The following is a 16,799-nucleotide window of genomic DNA, read 5'->3' on the forward strand; positions in this document are numbered from 1 at the left end:
AGGTGAACCAGGTGTGTCGTATTTTGAAAATAATAACAGTCATGAACGAAAATGGGGAAATGCATCACGATTTTGCCGTGAACAGTTGACGATTGCTGGACATCCTGCTACAATTCGTCCAGATGCTTATAGTGGATCAGATGACTGGGAAGAATATTTTTCGCATTTTCAAGATTGTGCAGAACTCGGCAGATGGAGTATGGAAGATAGAGTATTGACACTTGCTGCAAGTTTAAAGGGCCCTGCACGAACTTTTTATATGAGTCTTCCTACACATGAACGCCGACCTTATAGTATTCTTGTCCGACGCTTAGAAGAAAGATTCGGAAGTGCCCGTCAACAAAACAGATGGTTATCGCGTTTTGAAATGAGAACAAGAAATTCCGGTGAAACAGTTGCTGATCTCGATGATGACCTCCGTCAGATGGTACAAAAAGCTTATTGTAACTTGGATTCATTGGCACAAGAAGTGTTGGCGCTCAATCAGTTATACAAGTCGATTCCTATAGAAATGAAATGTCGATGCGTAGATCGAGAATGTAAAACGGTCGCTGACGCTGTAGATATAATTGAAAGATATGAGGCTCTTTTAGGGGAGTCAAGTGATAAAAAGAAAACTAGTGTCCGCTCAGTTTCTTATGAAAATTGTAGTGAAAATAAATTAGACATGGAATGGCAAAATAATGGTGACCCAAATATCAGATTAATTTCCCAACAGCCAAATAATGACAAAACCATTCAAATGATTTTAAGTAGAATGTATAAGTTAGAAAATCAGATTCGGAATACGAACAACCGATCCAACTTTAGATTTGGCCGCAACAATTACCAAAACGGGAGTAATACACAGAATCAAAGGACCTGCTTCATTTGTGACTCGCCTGATCATTTTTATAGACAATGTTCTATGTCTAATGGTCATGAATTTAGGGAGAATAAACCCCCGAATTCACAGAATTTTAGAAATTTCAGACCAAATACAACTATGGAAACGGTTCAGGGAGACAACCTTCCGTTTATTAATAGGTCGGGAGTTGACGGTTACAGAAGTCGTATTTTATGTTAATTAAATGATTTTAAAGATGTTGGAAATGAAATTCAGACTGCAATTATAAATAGCAGAATAAATCAAATAGGGGGTCAAGAAAAATAACAGATAATTGATTTCATATGCATGGTTCAGTTTATGGACAAACATAAGAGAACTCTGGCAAAATATGTTTTATGAAAATAATGTGATTATTTGGGATATTACCTTGATAAAATTTTAGAACAAGATTTATTAATTAAATTTGTGCAGTACCAGTGAATTATCGAATATTGAAGTGACAAAGAAACCAGGAAAAGTATTTCACATATATAGACTCACAGAATATATTGGAAACAGTTCAAAGTGATAAAAGAAAGTGTCTCATAATCTAGCAAGAAGTAAAGTTAAAACCAAAGAAGAGGACAAGACGCCATTCAAAATTTATTGTGCTTATGTGTATAAATGTGTATCACTCGTTATTATTATTTTTTATGAATAAGATTATTCATATGTTGAGATATAGTGTATATGAAGAAGTATTGGTGCAGTGTTGTGAATGCATCCAGTTGTTATGTGATATTTCTAGAAACGTAGCCCAGATTTGCCTATAGGGACTGATCACCCCAGAGTTGGTTGAAAAGAGGGGGTTTTCTAGAAAATTTGGTGGAATATTGTGATATTTCCAAGGTAGTTAATAATTATAGTTGCAGCGTCAACAGAAATTATTATTTGATGTTAAAGTGATACTGTGTTTTTGTAGATAAGTGGAAGAAATTCGTGAATGGCTCTAGTGTTTCTCTATGGTTTTTAAAACGTGTCCGATGTCTTATCAGAAATTGCTATGAGTGTAATAGCGAAAATTATCTACAGATGAGAGAAAGATGATTTCCCTGAAGACACAGAAGTGTGGATGATATAATTAAACAGTGTGAATATATTCCATTAAAGAGAAAATTCGCGATTTTTTACTTATGGTTTAAATATGTTCATTATGACATAATATATATATTCACAAAGTTTTATCGCTATAATTGCAGTAATTAAGGAGAAATTCAATAATCAATGAAAAAATATTAACAACTTCCTGTAGGTCGTGACGTTTTCTCCTGGTTTTTGCATGCCGGGATTTAAAATACAATCATTAAAAGTCTTGGTTTTTAATCATATTTTAACGTAATCGTAAGCGCGTCGATGACTTCTGCTTTATCTAATAACCAGCCGATAATAAGAAGATAAAACGCACAGACGTGCAATTGTACATATTCATGAGATACATTTTCTATGTTAAACGTATATATTCAAATTAATTTTTTAGACAACACAAAATGTTATAAATTTATTTTTAATTAATGCATTTTCGGACTGTTAAGGTGAACAAATTAAAGTACAATAATCTGTAAAGACAATATGTTGGTGTACTCTTATTGACCTTTTACTGTCTCTGCTATGACTAGATTTATACGATGTGTGTATTCACGGTTCTGTGGCAATACTCGTAGATGGCTTGTTGAAAGGTAAATTGTTATTTGCACTTCGGTATTTAACCACGCCTCTAGGGCACACCTTGCCAGGTGTGACTGTCTATTTGGATCAGTAGGTTATAAAACAAGGGAGCATTTAATACACACATTTAAAATACATATTCAAGTTGGTGACAAATGAAAATAGATCGCCGTGGAATTATTTAATTATATTTGGTGCTATTATTTATTTGAATTCAAATAAATTAATTTACTAAGAAATAAATAATTTTCGGTTAAAGACGGGAAACTTAATTCATGTGTCAGAATGAAATGATATACACCTCTTGTCCTTGATTTATGTCTCATAAAAAAGGGGAACTTAGAAATTAGAAATAGCTTTACTAAAGCATTTTGATTGTCTTTATTAGGCAAAAAAATGTCCGAGAATACTTACATTTAGACTTTTGAAACCCATGTATTAATTATTATCTGAAACTATTTGAAGATAACTCTACCGAAGCGGAATATAATACGTACATATAAAGAAAAACTACTGTTGTTTTTTTAATCTTTGCACATTAATGATTAATTATTGTTATCAATAATATTGTTCATTTAATTATTTAATTAGTACCTAAAATATGTCTACCGCTTGGCATTAAATCTCGGTGTGGTAGGAAACGATTATTACCTATAGATTATATTATTTGGATGAGGATTTGAGCTAGTCTATAAAAACACATTAATTAGTTAACATACATTCGAGACCAAATACAGTGTTGTAATAACACTTATATTTTAGTCATGCATAACTAATATTGACGAAATTAGAATAGTTCGTCCTTACATCGTTGTTCTTGAAACAATAATTATTAGTATACATGTAAGTTTCCCGACGTATAAGCGCCATTGAGGATGAGCTCAAGAGAAAGCAGACTAGTAGCGTTTCGTTAGTTTGTTTGTTGGGAAAGGAGAGGAAATGCAACCAGTTGTACAGATAATTTGAACGACAGAATAACCATACAAGCATATATAGTCAAAACAACCAGAAAGAGTTCCAATCGTTGGACGGGGAATATGAAGGCTTCCAAGAATGAACAAGTGACATGTCTAACTCTGAACAGTTAGAAAACGGACTATCGACATCGACCGCTTGTTCTTGATATTTGAAACTGCATGCATATATACGTATACGTTTATGATAGTGATGAGTTCTTGCGTCTGACAAAAACTAAATTCCTTCAATCATGGTTATATCTTGCCATACGTTTATATTGGTTCGTTAGGGGATTACTCAAAATCGTTATTTAAACATCCTGTTTGTGAGATGTAGATTCATTTCAATACCGAAATTTCGTCTATATATTAAGATTCACAAGTTATAACACGGAGAAGCTCTGAAGGTACATCACTCCCATTTTGTTTGGGTATGAACCATCGATGTTAACAGCAATATTAAAGAATAAGATGATGATGGTAGAAAGAACTATGGGCGTCATGTGGCAAATATTACATGCATATCGGACCATGAGTTGTCAATCTGTATGAAAAGATTTCCAATACAACCATATTATTGAGAAGGAATGTTTACATGCTATACTCTCGTACTATTATTACAGGGTTCTTGTGGCGTTCACCTTAGACACACATCTTTTTAACGATGTTTAAAAAAAAAGACAGAACCAATTTAATGTCATATTTCCCTATTTTTTTAATATAACTAAAAGTCTTTTATCTGACAAGAATACCCCTATTTAGCGGACAAGCAATTTATTTTTATAATTAGTGTCCGTCCAGTGGCATATATAACAATTGTGATGACGAATTCCTTCCTTTGATCGAGAACAATCTTATTGAAATATAAATCTGTGATTTTACTATGTCCACAACTTCGATGAACCAAAGCAAGTTATACATCGACCTGTATTAAATTCAAATTGGTTCGCTTCTTCTTCTTCTTTTGGTATACAATAGTCTATCGACATTCGATGATTACATACTGTTGGCATACGTGGATTAGTCTATTTACAAAACTTTTACCCCAATTTATTCAAAATATATATATTTTTCTTATGTTCAATGTATACATGTATATATTTTAGATTGCGCTATAGTTCCGTAACTTTCTACCCAGTCGTATAAACGAATCGTCGACAAGACTAGTGCGTTCATTTTTTAAATCAATATTTCTGGTATGTTCCACTCTGTCCTTCACTATTGACAACGAGTATATATTACATTTTCCCAAATTCACCCGTGGAAAAAATATTTAAATAGATTTTAATTTCATCAAATCTTATCTTTTGGGGTATTATTTATATTTTTATGAATAATATTCTTTACACCAGAAATGTTATTTATAAACAAGCGTATGAGTTTAGTAATGACAAGTAAGACAGACTTATATATTATACATCTGATAGTTCAAAATGGAAAGTTATAAGTTATCGGCCGTGTACACTGATCAATACCTGCAGAAGTGAAACGATGCATGAACTTGCAAGCCCGACAGAAAATCGCTTGAATACCTGGACGTGTGACCTCACACCCCTCACAATACCTTTGGAAGTAATACCTTTAGCCATGCTGGTGATTAGATGAGGGAAGATCAGAATTTATATGAAAAAAAGTTTATTACTTTAAAGAATTATGAACAAATTAGATTTTCGAAAACAATTTTCACGGAACACTTATTTATGATTTCAACTTTGACTTTTTACCTAATTCCAATATTAACAACAGACCATGGTAATTAAAAAAAAAATAAGAATATTTTCCGTATCAAGTTAGTTAGTCGGATAAAACAACCGTACGAGTGACAAGATATCGACGCGCAATTACGACTACATCGGTTACTGTCGTTTTGTTCCTTTGTGGTTTATAGACATATCGTTGTTATTAATCGAGAAAGAAGACAAAATGGCCGAACGCAGAGAATTGATACTCTAAATTTAAAATCGATGGCGATCGCTTATCTAGCGGAATAAAACTTTAATATCTATGAATTTGAGCATTTTTATACAGAATGAACATAATATCAATTTTTGATTTTTTTGCGAAGTTTCCCTTTAAAGACTAAAGAACACAGAGACTAAGTAAACAAAAATAAAAGTACTGGTATACTGTTACCTCCAGAAAATACAGGAGTATTTTAAGACTTGGGTGGGGGAAATTGTGACAAATCTGGACTGATAATTGTTATTATTTATTGTATTATTAATTGTATATTACATATATTTATTTGAATATTGCCGGGTGGTCAACTTCTCGGGTGTGCACAAACACTGATAAATGCATTGACTTTCATACTCATGATTTAAACTATTTGTACTTTGCAAGTGATAAGGGCCAGTTTTATATGTATATCTTGGTAATGTTTACCTATGTAATACTTTGATTATCCCGTCATATAGTGATTTATTTTGACAAATATCGTCGTGAGATTCAACTTGTTTACATCTGCCATGACACCGTTCTGTACTTTCACTTTGCGATCTCATATTATTATTTGTTCAAGTTAACACTTTATCAATGCAGGTAAATTGCGTATTTATTATGTTTGTGCCTCCCTTTTCATTAACATTGTTTTTATTTATGATAGAACAGGGTTTTCATTGATCTCATTTAAGCATTATATCTAATGCGTAAGGTTATGTAAATTACACCCAAGTTCATACGCCGTATCGAGAAAGGAATTTACTGTCCGTTTAAAAATAGCATTATGTATAAATGTCCTTTTGGTTTTATTTGCTTTTAAATATAATTCGGACAAGAAGGACAAAATGAGGACATATAGAATAACCATACATTGTCTCGAAATATCAATGTTATTTGTACAAGGCTTAGAAACAGGTAGAAAGCGAGGCTGTGCCGAGCATTTCTACCTGTTTCGAGCCGAGTACAAATAACAGATTGATATTTCGAGACAATGTATGGTTATTCTTTATATACTGCAACTCTTATAACTGTTCAAAATGAAGTATTTAGGGTAAAAACCGTCATTCTTTAATAGTGAGCGGACAACGTAAAATTGCCGCGAACCTGTATGTTTTATTGACGTCATAAATAAAACTCTACGGAAACACATTGTCAACGTCATAAACAAGGTGATATACGGTCAGTGACTGTATATCACATATGAATATACAGTCAATGCAATTTGACTGCTCAAATAGCACAGCTGCAGTATATAACTCAATAACGAGTCTTTATTTAATAATAACAAAATCTGATTGTCTTCTTGAACATTTCAAGCCAAAAGACGTAAGAAACGTTGCTTTTGATTGGACGATTAGATGTTTACTCTAACGTCATAGTAAGTGCCAAAAGACATAAATAGGAGCCTGTAGACACACATGTCATTCTGAATCAATCTCTTGAATCGTCAACTACCTTTTATATTGACCACCCGATTTATTGCTTTATCTGTTGAATGATGAATGTGTATTTGATGTTTATTATATTGAAAGAAGAACTGAGTCAAAATACGACTGAAATAAATACTATTGTTATGTATTACAAATCTTAGTGTTTCTTCACGCTGCTGTTGAGTTAAGCAATGATTCCACTCCTCCTGAACGACACAATGAGTTAAAGTTTTATAGTAACCCTAGGTTTGTTACAATATTATTCAATAAAGTCTGTAGATTACATGTATAGTTTGCATTATTTTAACCAGAACAAATCTGAACATCGTTAACATTGTATACATCGCGATGTTAACAATGTCAACGATGTAAACAATATACAAGGGTTCAAACAATGTAAACGATGTTGACACAGCATCATCATACATGTGAACCTCCCGACGGGAGTACAATAGTCCCGTTTTCAGGGGTCTCCTCCCGTCCTCCCGTGTATGAAATATTTCATGAACGAAAATTTTCGGACACCATATTTGATCATTTCACTTTCATTTTACTACTGTACGGGTGTAATTGACACCTGTGTTAAATTTTACCTGTAAATCAAAGACGATGTATAATTATATGGCTTCACTTGACAGCTTGAGTGTCAAACATACTGGTAATCAACGATGTTTACCTCTGGCTAACTGCCGTTGTTTAATAAAGACGTTGAGTATTGGAAATAATTGAAATACATTTTTGTTACTTCCCTTTGTTTTATCCTGTTTTCAGTTAGGCACTGGCTACGGTTACATGGAAATGTAACAATAATAAAAATATTATTGTTACATTGGAGACTAAATGCCGGAATGCATGGTTGGTTAAGGACCTGTTTAATTACGAATGTAACAATAATTATTGAGGCTACGGTTACATTGCGTTATTGTTACATGAAAAAAAGCAATGTACGATGGGCCAGTCTGCACCAAAAACTTTTTCAACCACTAGTCCGTAGACCAATATTCTGACATTTTTCTTATTTGGCCAAACAAAGTTTTGCAAAAACTTACTAGTCCGAATGAAATTTTACTAGTCTGGGGCATCGGACTAGTGGCTAACCGTGCAGACTGCATGATGGGACTAGTAATATGTACTAAATAATAAAAGTTGAGGACATTTATTACATACATTTATAACATACAATTTATTTACTGTAATTTTTTATTTACAATGTCAATTTCTACAAATCCAGTAAGTTGTTTTAAAGTCCGACACATTTTTGATGAACGAAATTACGTCCTCCACGGATACGTGTACATACATAATTTCTTAGCAAACTTTGCTTTTGATTATCAATTTGCGTCAAGTTATAAAGCTGTATGAAATGGATGTCTTGTTATTGTTTCAGTTTCGTTTAAAACGCATCCCAAGTTTTATTTTTTTCACCATAAACAAAATTGGTCAAAAGTATAATGACAGTAATACGAGTAGGTGTGCAGTTAAATACTTTAAAAAAGTGAAACCATTGAACTATATTTTTCGCCTTTGACAGTCACACTCCTAATCTTGAGTAGTATCTTTAAGAACATCAAAACCATTAATACGTAGTAAAACTATTCAAGTTGTACACCATTTGTTGAATAATAATATTTTATTATTTATCAGTATTAAATTACAAGTATTGTTTAGTACATATGAAAGAATGAAGCAATACAACTATAGAAGATTTTTAAGTTTAATCAATCTAGCTAGCGTACATTGCTGTTTTTCATGTAACAATAACGTAATGTAACCGTAGCCTCAGTAATTATTGTTACATTTGTAATTAATCGGTTCCTCACCCAACTTTGCATTCCGACAATTAGTCTCCAATGTAACAATAATATTTTTTTTATTGTTACATTTCCATGTAACCGTAGCCAGTGCCTTTCAGTTATTTTGCTTTTAAAAATGTAAATTGTAAAAAGACTATAAATGATTAATACTTTAATCAAATAATCATAAAAGGATGGTAATTGAATGAATTTGAATGTTTTGGGACAAATAAAAAAATATAAATTTATAAATTATTTTAGCAATCTAGATTTCCTTTCAAGGATTAAATTGAAGTTTATTTATTAAATCTGTCTGTTAAATATGTGATTGGAATATACAACATGTACATTTAGACTGAATAAAAATCATAGTTAGGAATTAATTAAAACCTTGGGATTGAGTATTGTAGATGTTAGTACATTTATACCCCCGCTTTAAAAAAGGGGGGTATACTATTTTACCTCTGTCTGTCCGTCCGTCAGTCCGTCCATCAGTCCGTCAGTCCGTCCCATGAAACTTTCGTCACATTTTTCTCAGGAACTACTCATCCACCCTTTCTGTAATTTGGTATCAACATTTATATATGTTAGCCATACCGTGTGATGCATCAGATTCATCACTTGACAACTTCCTGTTTACCGAACACTTGTATGATTTTACACATGATAGCCAAGTTGAAAATTTTCGTCACATTTTTCTCAGCAACTACAATACAAGAATTTCTGAAATTTGGTTTCAGGATTTATATAAGTCAGCTATACTGTGTGATGCGTTTTCAGATTCATCACTCGACAACTTCCTGTTTACCGAACACTTGTATGATTTTACACATGATAGCCAAGTTGAAAATTTTCGTCACATTTTTCTCAGGAACTACAATACAAGGATTTCTGAAATTTGGTTTCAGGATTTATATAAGTCAGCTATACCGTGTGATGCGTTTTCAGATTCATCACTTGACAACTTCCTGTTTACTGAACACTTGCATATTTTTACACTATTAATATTATCCACTTGCGGCGGGGGTATCATCAGTGAGCAGTAGCTCGCAGTTTCACTTGTTTATATTTTATTGTTTTAGTTAGAGATAGCAAAACATTTACACTGTTTAAGTCTTTTTAAAGTTTCTAGAAATATGATTTTCATAATGCTTAAAAGCCACGCAGTACTATTGTTTTTTTTAATTAATTTATGATGTTGCAAATATACATGTAGAGCATATTTCTTTCTTATTTGTCTATACAGTTACCAATGATAAGGAGATGGAGTCATGAATACAAATCTATACAGATAAGATAAATAAATATAATGATTTATTTGCAAGCAGTGAACAACCATTTATCAAAAACAAAACAAAACAAGAAACAGATTCTTCTTAATATTTTATTTCATTCAATAGAAAGGCAATAAGGGTACTATAAACATATTACAATTTGATGGAAATTTGAAGAAAAAACACAATTTCTACATCATACAGTTACATTTACAAAAAAATTTATGTCGATAAAAAACCTCCTGATCTGAGTCCTAATCTCCTGACCAAAATTTCCAAATCTCCTGATCTGAGTTTCACAGTCTATCACATGTATGCATCATGTTAACATTGTAGATATCGTGACATCTAAAATATTGAATAATCATCGTGCACTGGACATGCTGATGCTGGTTCAGCTAGCCCCTAAACAAAAATGTATACTAGTTCAGTGATAATGAATGTCATACTTAACTCCAAAATATATAAAAGAAGCTAAAATTAAAATCATACAAAACTAACAAAAGCTAGAAGCAAACCACCCTATAAGTTTTTATCATTAAACCTTTTTGCTTGTACTCGCTTTATAAACATTAACTTAATTCAATTTCAAATATTGGATTACCTCAGTTATACTAGGAAATGGATTTTATATCAATTATGTTTGGCTTGTCAGGAAAAGAAACCTTGAATCAAGGATGTCAAGTCATTTCTTTTGTCTATTTTTGTTGTTTTTGGATAGGGAATTTGTATAAAGATTTAAAAATGAAAAAAGTAGTTCTTTATATTACATTAGGTATGGTGTTCAAATACAGTTTTTCTTAAATCCACAAAAATAAAGGAATCCACAATACTTCACATTTTCACTTATTAAAGGAATCCACAATACTTCACATGTTATTCATATTGGTCTATTTGTAGCTGCAGACAGGTTTTCTTTAGATGGTTTGAAGTCATTGGCCATCTTTGAACTGAGTTCAGCATTAACTATACAGAATGTTGTAGAGGTATATGTAGATGTTATCTCTGCACTTCCTATAATAGGTAAGAAATTAGAACATATAAAAATGCCTTGCTGTAAAGAGAAATAAATCTATACCTTTACCTAAATCAATTAGTTATATATCATAAACAAGAAGGTTAAAGATTTAAATTTTATCCCCTTTTCCATGATACTCATGGTAAGAAAAATTGTAGTTTTCAATGTTGTTTTTCCCCCTAATATTCTGCAACAACAAAAAATCTGTGATATTTAGGGGAAGTTTTTAATGGGCATGTAAGGCTGTTTAATATGTATCTGATAACTGTTGCTCAAACATGTTAAATTGAGTGGAATATGATATTGTCTAAAAGGAGGATGTTGTATTCAAGATATGTGGAATTTGTATACTGAATTCTTAGTAAATAAAATTCATTGGTTAGACTTGTTATTTAAAGACTTTTGCCTCTATCTTTCAGAAAGTATCAAAACTATTTGTGAGAATTACATGCAGGAAAACATGGCAGAGGTAGTACGACTACCATCATTTACATCACTTCCTCAAGGCTTGATGTTAGAGCTTATACAGAAAATGACGGAAAAGATGAAAATATAATAAATAAATTTCATGTAACACATTAAAAAAATATATTTTCATGTTGATTTCAACAATTATTTATAGTTCCACTAATGGTGTTTACTTAGCCATACTTATTGCATTCCATTAGCTTTAACACTCGTTCTTATTTTTTTTTATTTTCCACTTATAAACATTGTATGTATGATGATAAGATATGTTGATACATTGTAGTGATTGAACTCCTTATACTAGAGATCTTGATTTTGAAGCAATTCTTTTTTTTTCCTTTTTATACGACCGCAAAAATTTTAATTTTTTGGTCGTATATTGCTATCACGTTGGCGTCGTCCTGCGTCGTCGTCGTCCGAATACTTTTAGTTTTCGCACTCTAACTTTAGTAAAAGTGAATAGAAATCAATGAAATTTTAACACAAGGTTTATGACCACAAAAGGAAGGTTGGGATTGATTTTGGGAGTTTTGGTCCCAACATTTTAGGAATTAGGGGCCAAAAAGGGCCCAAATAATCATTTTCTTGGTTTTCGCACTATTACTTTAGTTTAAGTGAATAGAAATCTATGAAATTTTGACACAAGGTTTATGACCACAAAAGGAAGGTTGGGATTGATTTTGGGAGTTTTGGTTCCAACAGTTTAGGAAATAAGGGCCAAAAAAGGGCCCAAATAAGCATTATTCTTGGTTTTCGCACAATAACTTTAGTATAAGTAAATAGAAATCAATGAAATTTAAACACAAGGTTTATGACCACAAAAGGAAGGTTGGGATTGATTTTTGGAGTTGAGGTAACAACAGTTTATGAATTAGGGGCCAAAAAGGGGCCCAAATAAGCATTATTTTTGTTTTTTGCACCATAACTTTAGTATAAGTAAATAGAAATCTATGAAATTTAAACACAAGGTTTATGACCATAAAAGGAAGGTTGGGTTTGATTTTGGGAGTTTTGGTCCTAACAGTTTAGGAATAAGGGGCCCAAAGGGTCCAAAATTGAACTTTGTGTGATTTCATCAAAAATTGAATAATTGGGGTTCTTTGATATGCCAAATCTAACTATGTATGTAGATTCTTAATTTTTGGTCCCGTTTTCAAATTGGTCTACATTAAGGTCCAAAGGGTCCAAAATTAAACTTAGTTTGATTTTAACAAAAATTGAATCCTTGGGGTTCTTTGATATGCTGAATTTAAAAATGTACTTAGATTTTTAATTATTGGCCTAGTTTTCAAGTTGGTCCAAATGGGGGTCCAAAATTAAACTTTGTTTGATTTCATCTAAAATTGAATAAATGGGTTCTTTGATATGCCAAATCTAACTGTGTATGTAGATTCTTAGTTTTTGGTCCAGTTTTCAAATTGGTCTACATTAAGGTCCAAAGGGTCCAAAATTAAACTAAGTTTGATTTTAACAAAAATTAGATTCTTGGGCTTATTTGATATGCTTTATCTAAACATGTACTTTGATTTTTGATTATGGGCCCAGTTTTCAAGTTGGTCCAAATCAGGATTCCATATCAAGTATTGTGCAATAGCAAGAAATTTTCAATTGCACAGTATTGCACAATAGCAAGAAATATCTAATTGCACAATATTGTGCAATAGCAATTAATTTTCAATTGGAGTTATCTTTCTTTGTATAGAATAGTAGTTGATTATATATGTTGGAAATTTGCCAGACATGACTATGATGTCATTTTCTATTTTTATTTGCCAATAACTTTATGTAAATAACTTCATTGGAAATTTGCCAATATAAAATGTTGGTAATGAAGCTTTTTTTCCTTATCTTATCTAAAATGTTTTTAGATAATGTATGTTGGACATTTGCCAGACATGACTATTTATATTTTGGATATTGAACCATAATAGTTTAATATTAAATTTAAAAACTTTAAATTCTAATTTTCATTTCTTAAACCAAATTCATAATGTGACATAAACCTATGTTGTGTCAACTATTTAATCACAATCCACATTTATAGCTGTATCAAACTTAAAAGTTGCGTCCATACTTGTTCTCATTTCAGATTTCATAAATAAAAAGAAAATTTCTTCAAACATTTTTTTGACAGGATTAATATTCAACAGCATAATGAATTGCTCAAAGGCAAAAAAAAAAATTTAAGTTCATTAGACCACATTCATTCTGTGTCAGAAACTATGCTGTGTCAACTATTTAATTTTAGATTTAAATAAGTTTGAAGAAGAAATCTTTAATTGATTTGTAAAATCTTGACATTTGTTTTGTGTAAAAAACCCATATAATGTCAAAAATTTGATCACAATCCAAATTCAGAGCTGTATCACGCTTAAATGTTTTGTCCATACCTGCCCCAACTGTTCAGGGATCGACCTCTGCGGTCGTATAAAGCTGCGCCTTGCGGAGCACCTGGTTTTGTCCATAAACATTTTAATCAGTCCTCGTATTCATCATGATTTTGATGAATGATGCTTGATGACTATCAAGGTAATTTTTTTGTGTATTACATTTTTTTATATATACTTCATAATACTTTAAAAATTCTGTGATATATGTGTGTGTATTTATATGATTGCACAAATGTAATGTTCATGTTTCAGTCTGTGGTAAAATATGTACAGGGTTTTCCCTGTATTGTTTTTTTTTTATTATACCTCACATGTCTCCTCAGACAGATTATTTTTTAGACAAAGAATCTTTAGAAACCATCATTCATAATGAAAAACAGATATACAAAAAATTGATAATGTCAACCTCAGTGAAGGAAACCTAAAGTTCCATACACCAATTATTTTCTTTGCCAGTTACAATTTTCACAGCCAGCAGAAATCCTATACTTGTTATGGTCACTACCAATCAGTTACATTTATTACTTCATGAAGACCATCTGTTTGGTGACTCTTATATATTTTGTCATGTTATATAGTTAAAATTATTTGATCCAACCATTTTTATTATGAAAGCTTTTTGAAAATATTTATACCAGTATATATCACGTAATTGACCAATATAGAATACATACTATAATTTTTGAATGTCTTAAGGAAACACTATTGTTATTTTCTTCTCCTCAACATATTTGAAATTAAGTTATATATATTCTTTTCAATATATAAAATTCCTTCTCTTTGTCTTTAGAAGATTATTGAATTTTAAACTCATTAGGCTGAATACTGCCCAACTTACAATAAATTTGTTATTATATATCTTTAATACTTTGAAATGTGTAAATTATATACAAATCTAAAACCAAAATGTGAACATTTTTATGTATTTTATTGATGATATACAGTTCATAATTTTTATTTTTATCTATCTTTGTTCTTCAATATATTTGTGTTATAAATTTGTTGCCAGTTATTCTTATTAACTTATTTTAGTATATTTGTTAATTATCTCAGGACGTATTATCAATCATATTTTTTAGAACCTCATTATACACATTTGTATTTGTTATCAAATAATCTATACACTTTGATGTTGTTATCAAATAATCTATACACTTTGATGTTGTTATTTACTTCATTTTACAAGTTAAATATTTTAATGAAAAATACTTGTTTGTTATTGGACATATGTAATCATTGATTAATTTATAAAATTTACCACTATCTTACAATGTGTTGTGTTTTAATTATCACACAAAAATAAATGTAGGTTAATCGAATTACAGTATGCATTTTACATTTATTAATCAGGTTTTAAGTTACTGAAGATTCATTATTATTTGTTGGATACCAATTTCCGTTGATTTTTGTTTATACAAGATGAAGCTAACAACAAAATTAAATATTCAACCAATTATAAATTTTTCTATAGACTTGTATGCAGACTTGGCTAAACCACGAAATTAAATATCCATTAAATGTATTTTTTTAATGATCCACGAAAATTAGTACCCAAAAAATAAAGGAATCCACAGTATGCTCTGGGAAACAAATGCATAACTTTAGCAGATGTTTGGAAAAATTCATAATCAAAATGGCTATTTTTTTTTAAATGGAAACAGAAGACCTGTTGGTGACCTTCTGCTGTTGTCTGCTCTATGGTCGGGTTGTTGTCTCTTTGACACATTCCCCATTGCCATTCTCAATTATAATTAAAAGTTAAAAATTCTTTTTTTATAAACGAGTGTTTTGCATTTGACAAACATTTTTGGAATCTTCAGCAGGAAGGCTGAGAGTAAAAACACTTAAAAAAAACTTTATCTGATTCTCTCGAATGACAACATTACAGGTGATTTAAATGAAGAATATATAAAAAAAACACCATAAGCTGGTGTCCCTATATTGAATTTTTCCAAAATTATTTGTAGATTTCCAATGATTATCAAGTTTTCTTCTGATTTATACTATGAAGGGTTATATAACTTCAAGTCCAAATGTGAACCTTTCTGTTGATTGAGTGGAACAAACCAACCAAAAACTTTACATTGTATTAAACAGCTTATATTTTAAAATATTTTAATTTCAAGGATTGCATAAAAGAAAATTCATTTGTTATAACATGATTTTTTTTTCTCAATATGAGTTATTATTATAAAATTACGATATTTTGTCATATATTCATTATAAAAATTAGGAGACGTGGTATGAGTGCCAATGTGATAACTATCAACTGGAGACCAAACAACAAGAAATCAAACTGTATGGCATTGAATGTAAGTTATATGGCACTAAACAATGAGTTCATCTCATACTGTAAGCTATGAAAAGCCCAGCCACTAAGAAATTCTAAACAATTGAAAAGGGAAAACGTAAAGGCTGATTCATGTTCAAAACAAAGAAAAAAAAGGCAGACAGCTACCAAGGAAAACCACTGAAATACATTTGATCATAACAAAAAATAAGATGTGATATTGGCGGCTTAATTTGTAATGTTATTCCTACAACCAATCTTTCAATCTGATTCCTAATGTATAATTAAAGAATTCAGTAAAAACAGTCTCTTGGAAATTTGTGATAACCTTTATCTCAAAAAAACTAATTATAATTATATGATTTACTAGGTATACAAAGATTGTGTTCTTTGATATGTAATTAAAGTGACACTTCAAACACAGGCCAGCATAGGCACACTGAACATTAGAGATGGCCAAAGGAATATCACTATCAAGATTAGGAAAGCAGGGGGAAAAAAACATCAGGAATCTGAAAAAAATCAATAGATTTTAAAAGTCATTTACAAATCCATGATTGCATGAAATCTTGTTCCATGATATAACTAAGCAATATTTTATAGGTGTAACATGATAGGTGTCACATGTGGAGCAGTATCTGCTACCACTTCTGAAGCAACTGAGCTGACCTCTGGTTTAAGGTCAGGTTCATTTTGCTCAGTCTTT

General features: G+C 31.1%; 1 protein-coding gene across 1 annotated transcript in view; it reads left to right on the forward strand.

Moving 5' to 3' along the window:
- Window positions 1-15,074, forward strand: part of LOC143045754 (uncharacterized) — a 29,481-nt gene extending 14,407 nt beyond the window's left edge. Inside the window, exons 10-11 of the mRNA XM_076218478.1 lie at window positions 10,828-10,950; window positions 11,365-15,074. Of these exons, the coding sequence (XP_076074593.1) occupies window positions 10,828-10,950; window positions 11,365-11,501 (260 nt within the window). The 3' untranslated portion in view covers window positions 11,502-15,074. The remainder of the gene's footprint in view (window positions 1-10,827; window positions 10,951-11,364) is intronic.
- Window positions 15,075-16,799: the final 1,725 nt, after the last annotated feature.

Source organism: Mytilus galloprovincialis, chromosome 9 (assembly GCF_965363235.1).
Source record: "Mytilus galloprovincialis chromosome 9, xbMytGall1.hap1.1, whole genome shotgun sequence".
NCBI lineage: Eukaryota > Metazoa > Mollusca > Bivalvia > Mytilida > Mytilidae > Mytilus > Mytilus galloprovincialis.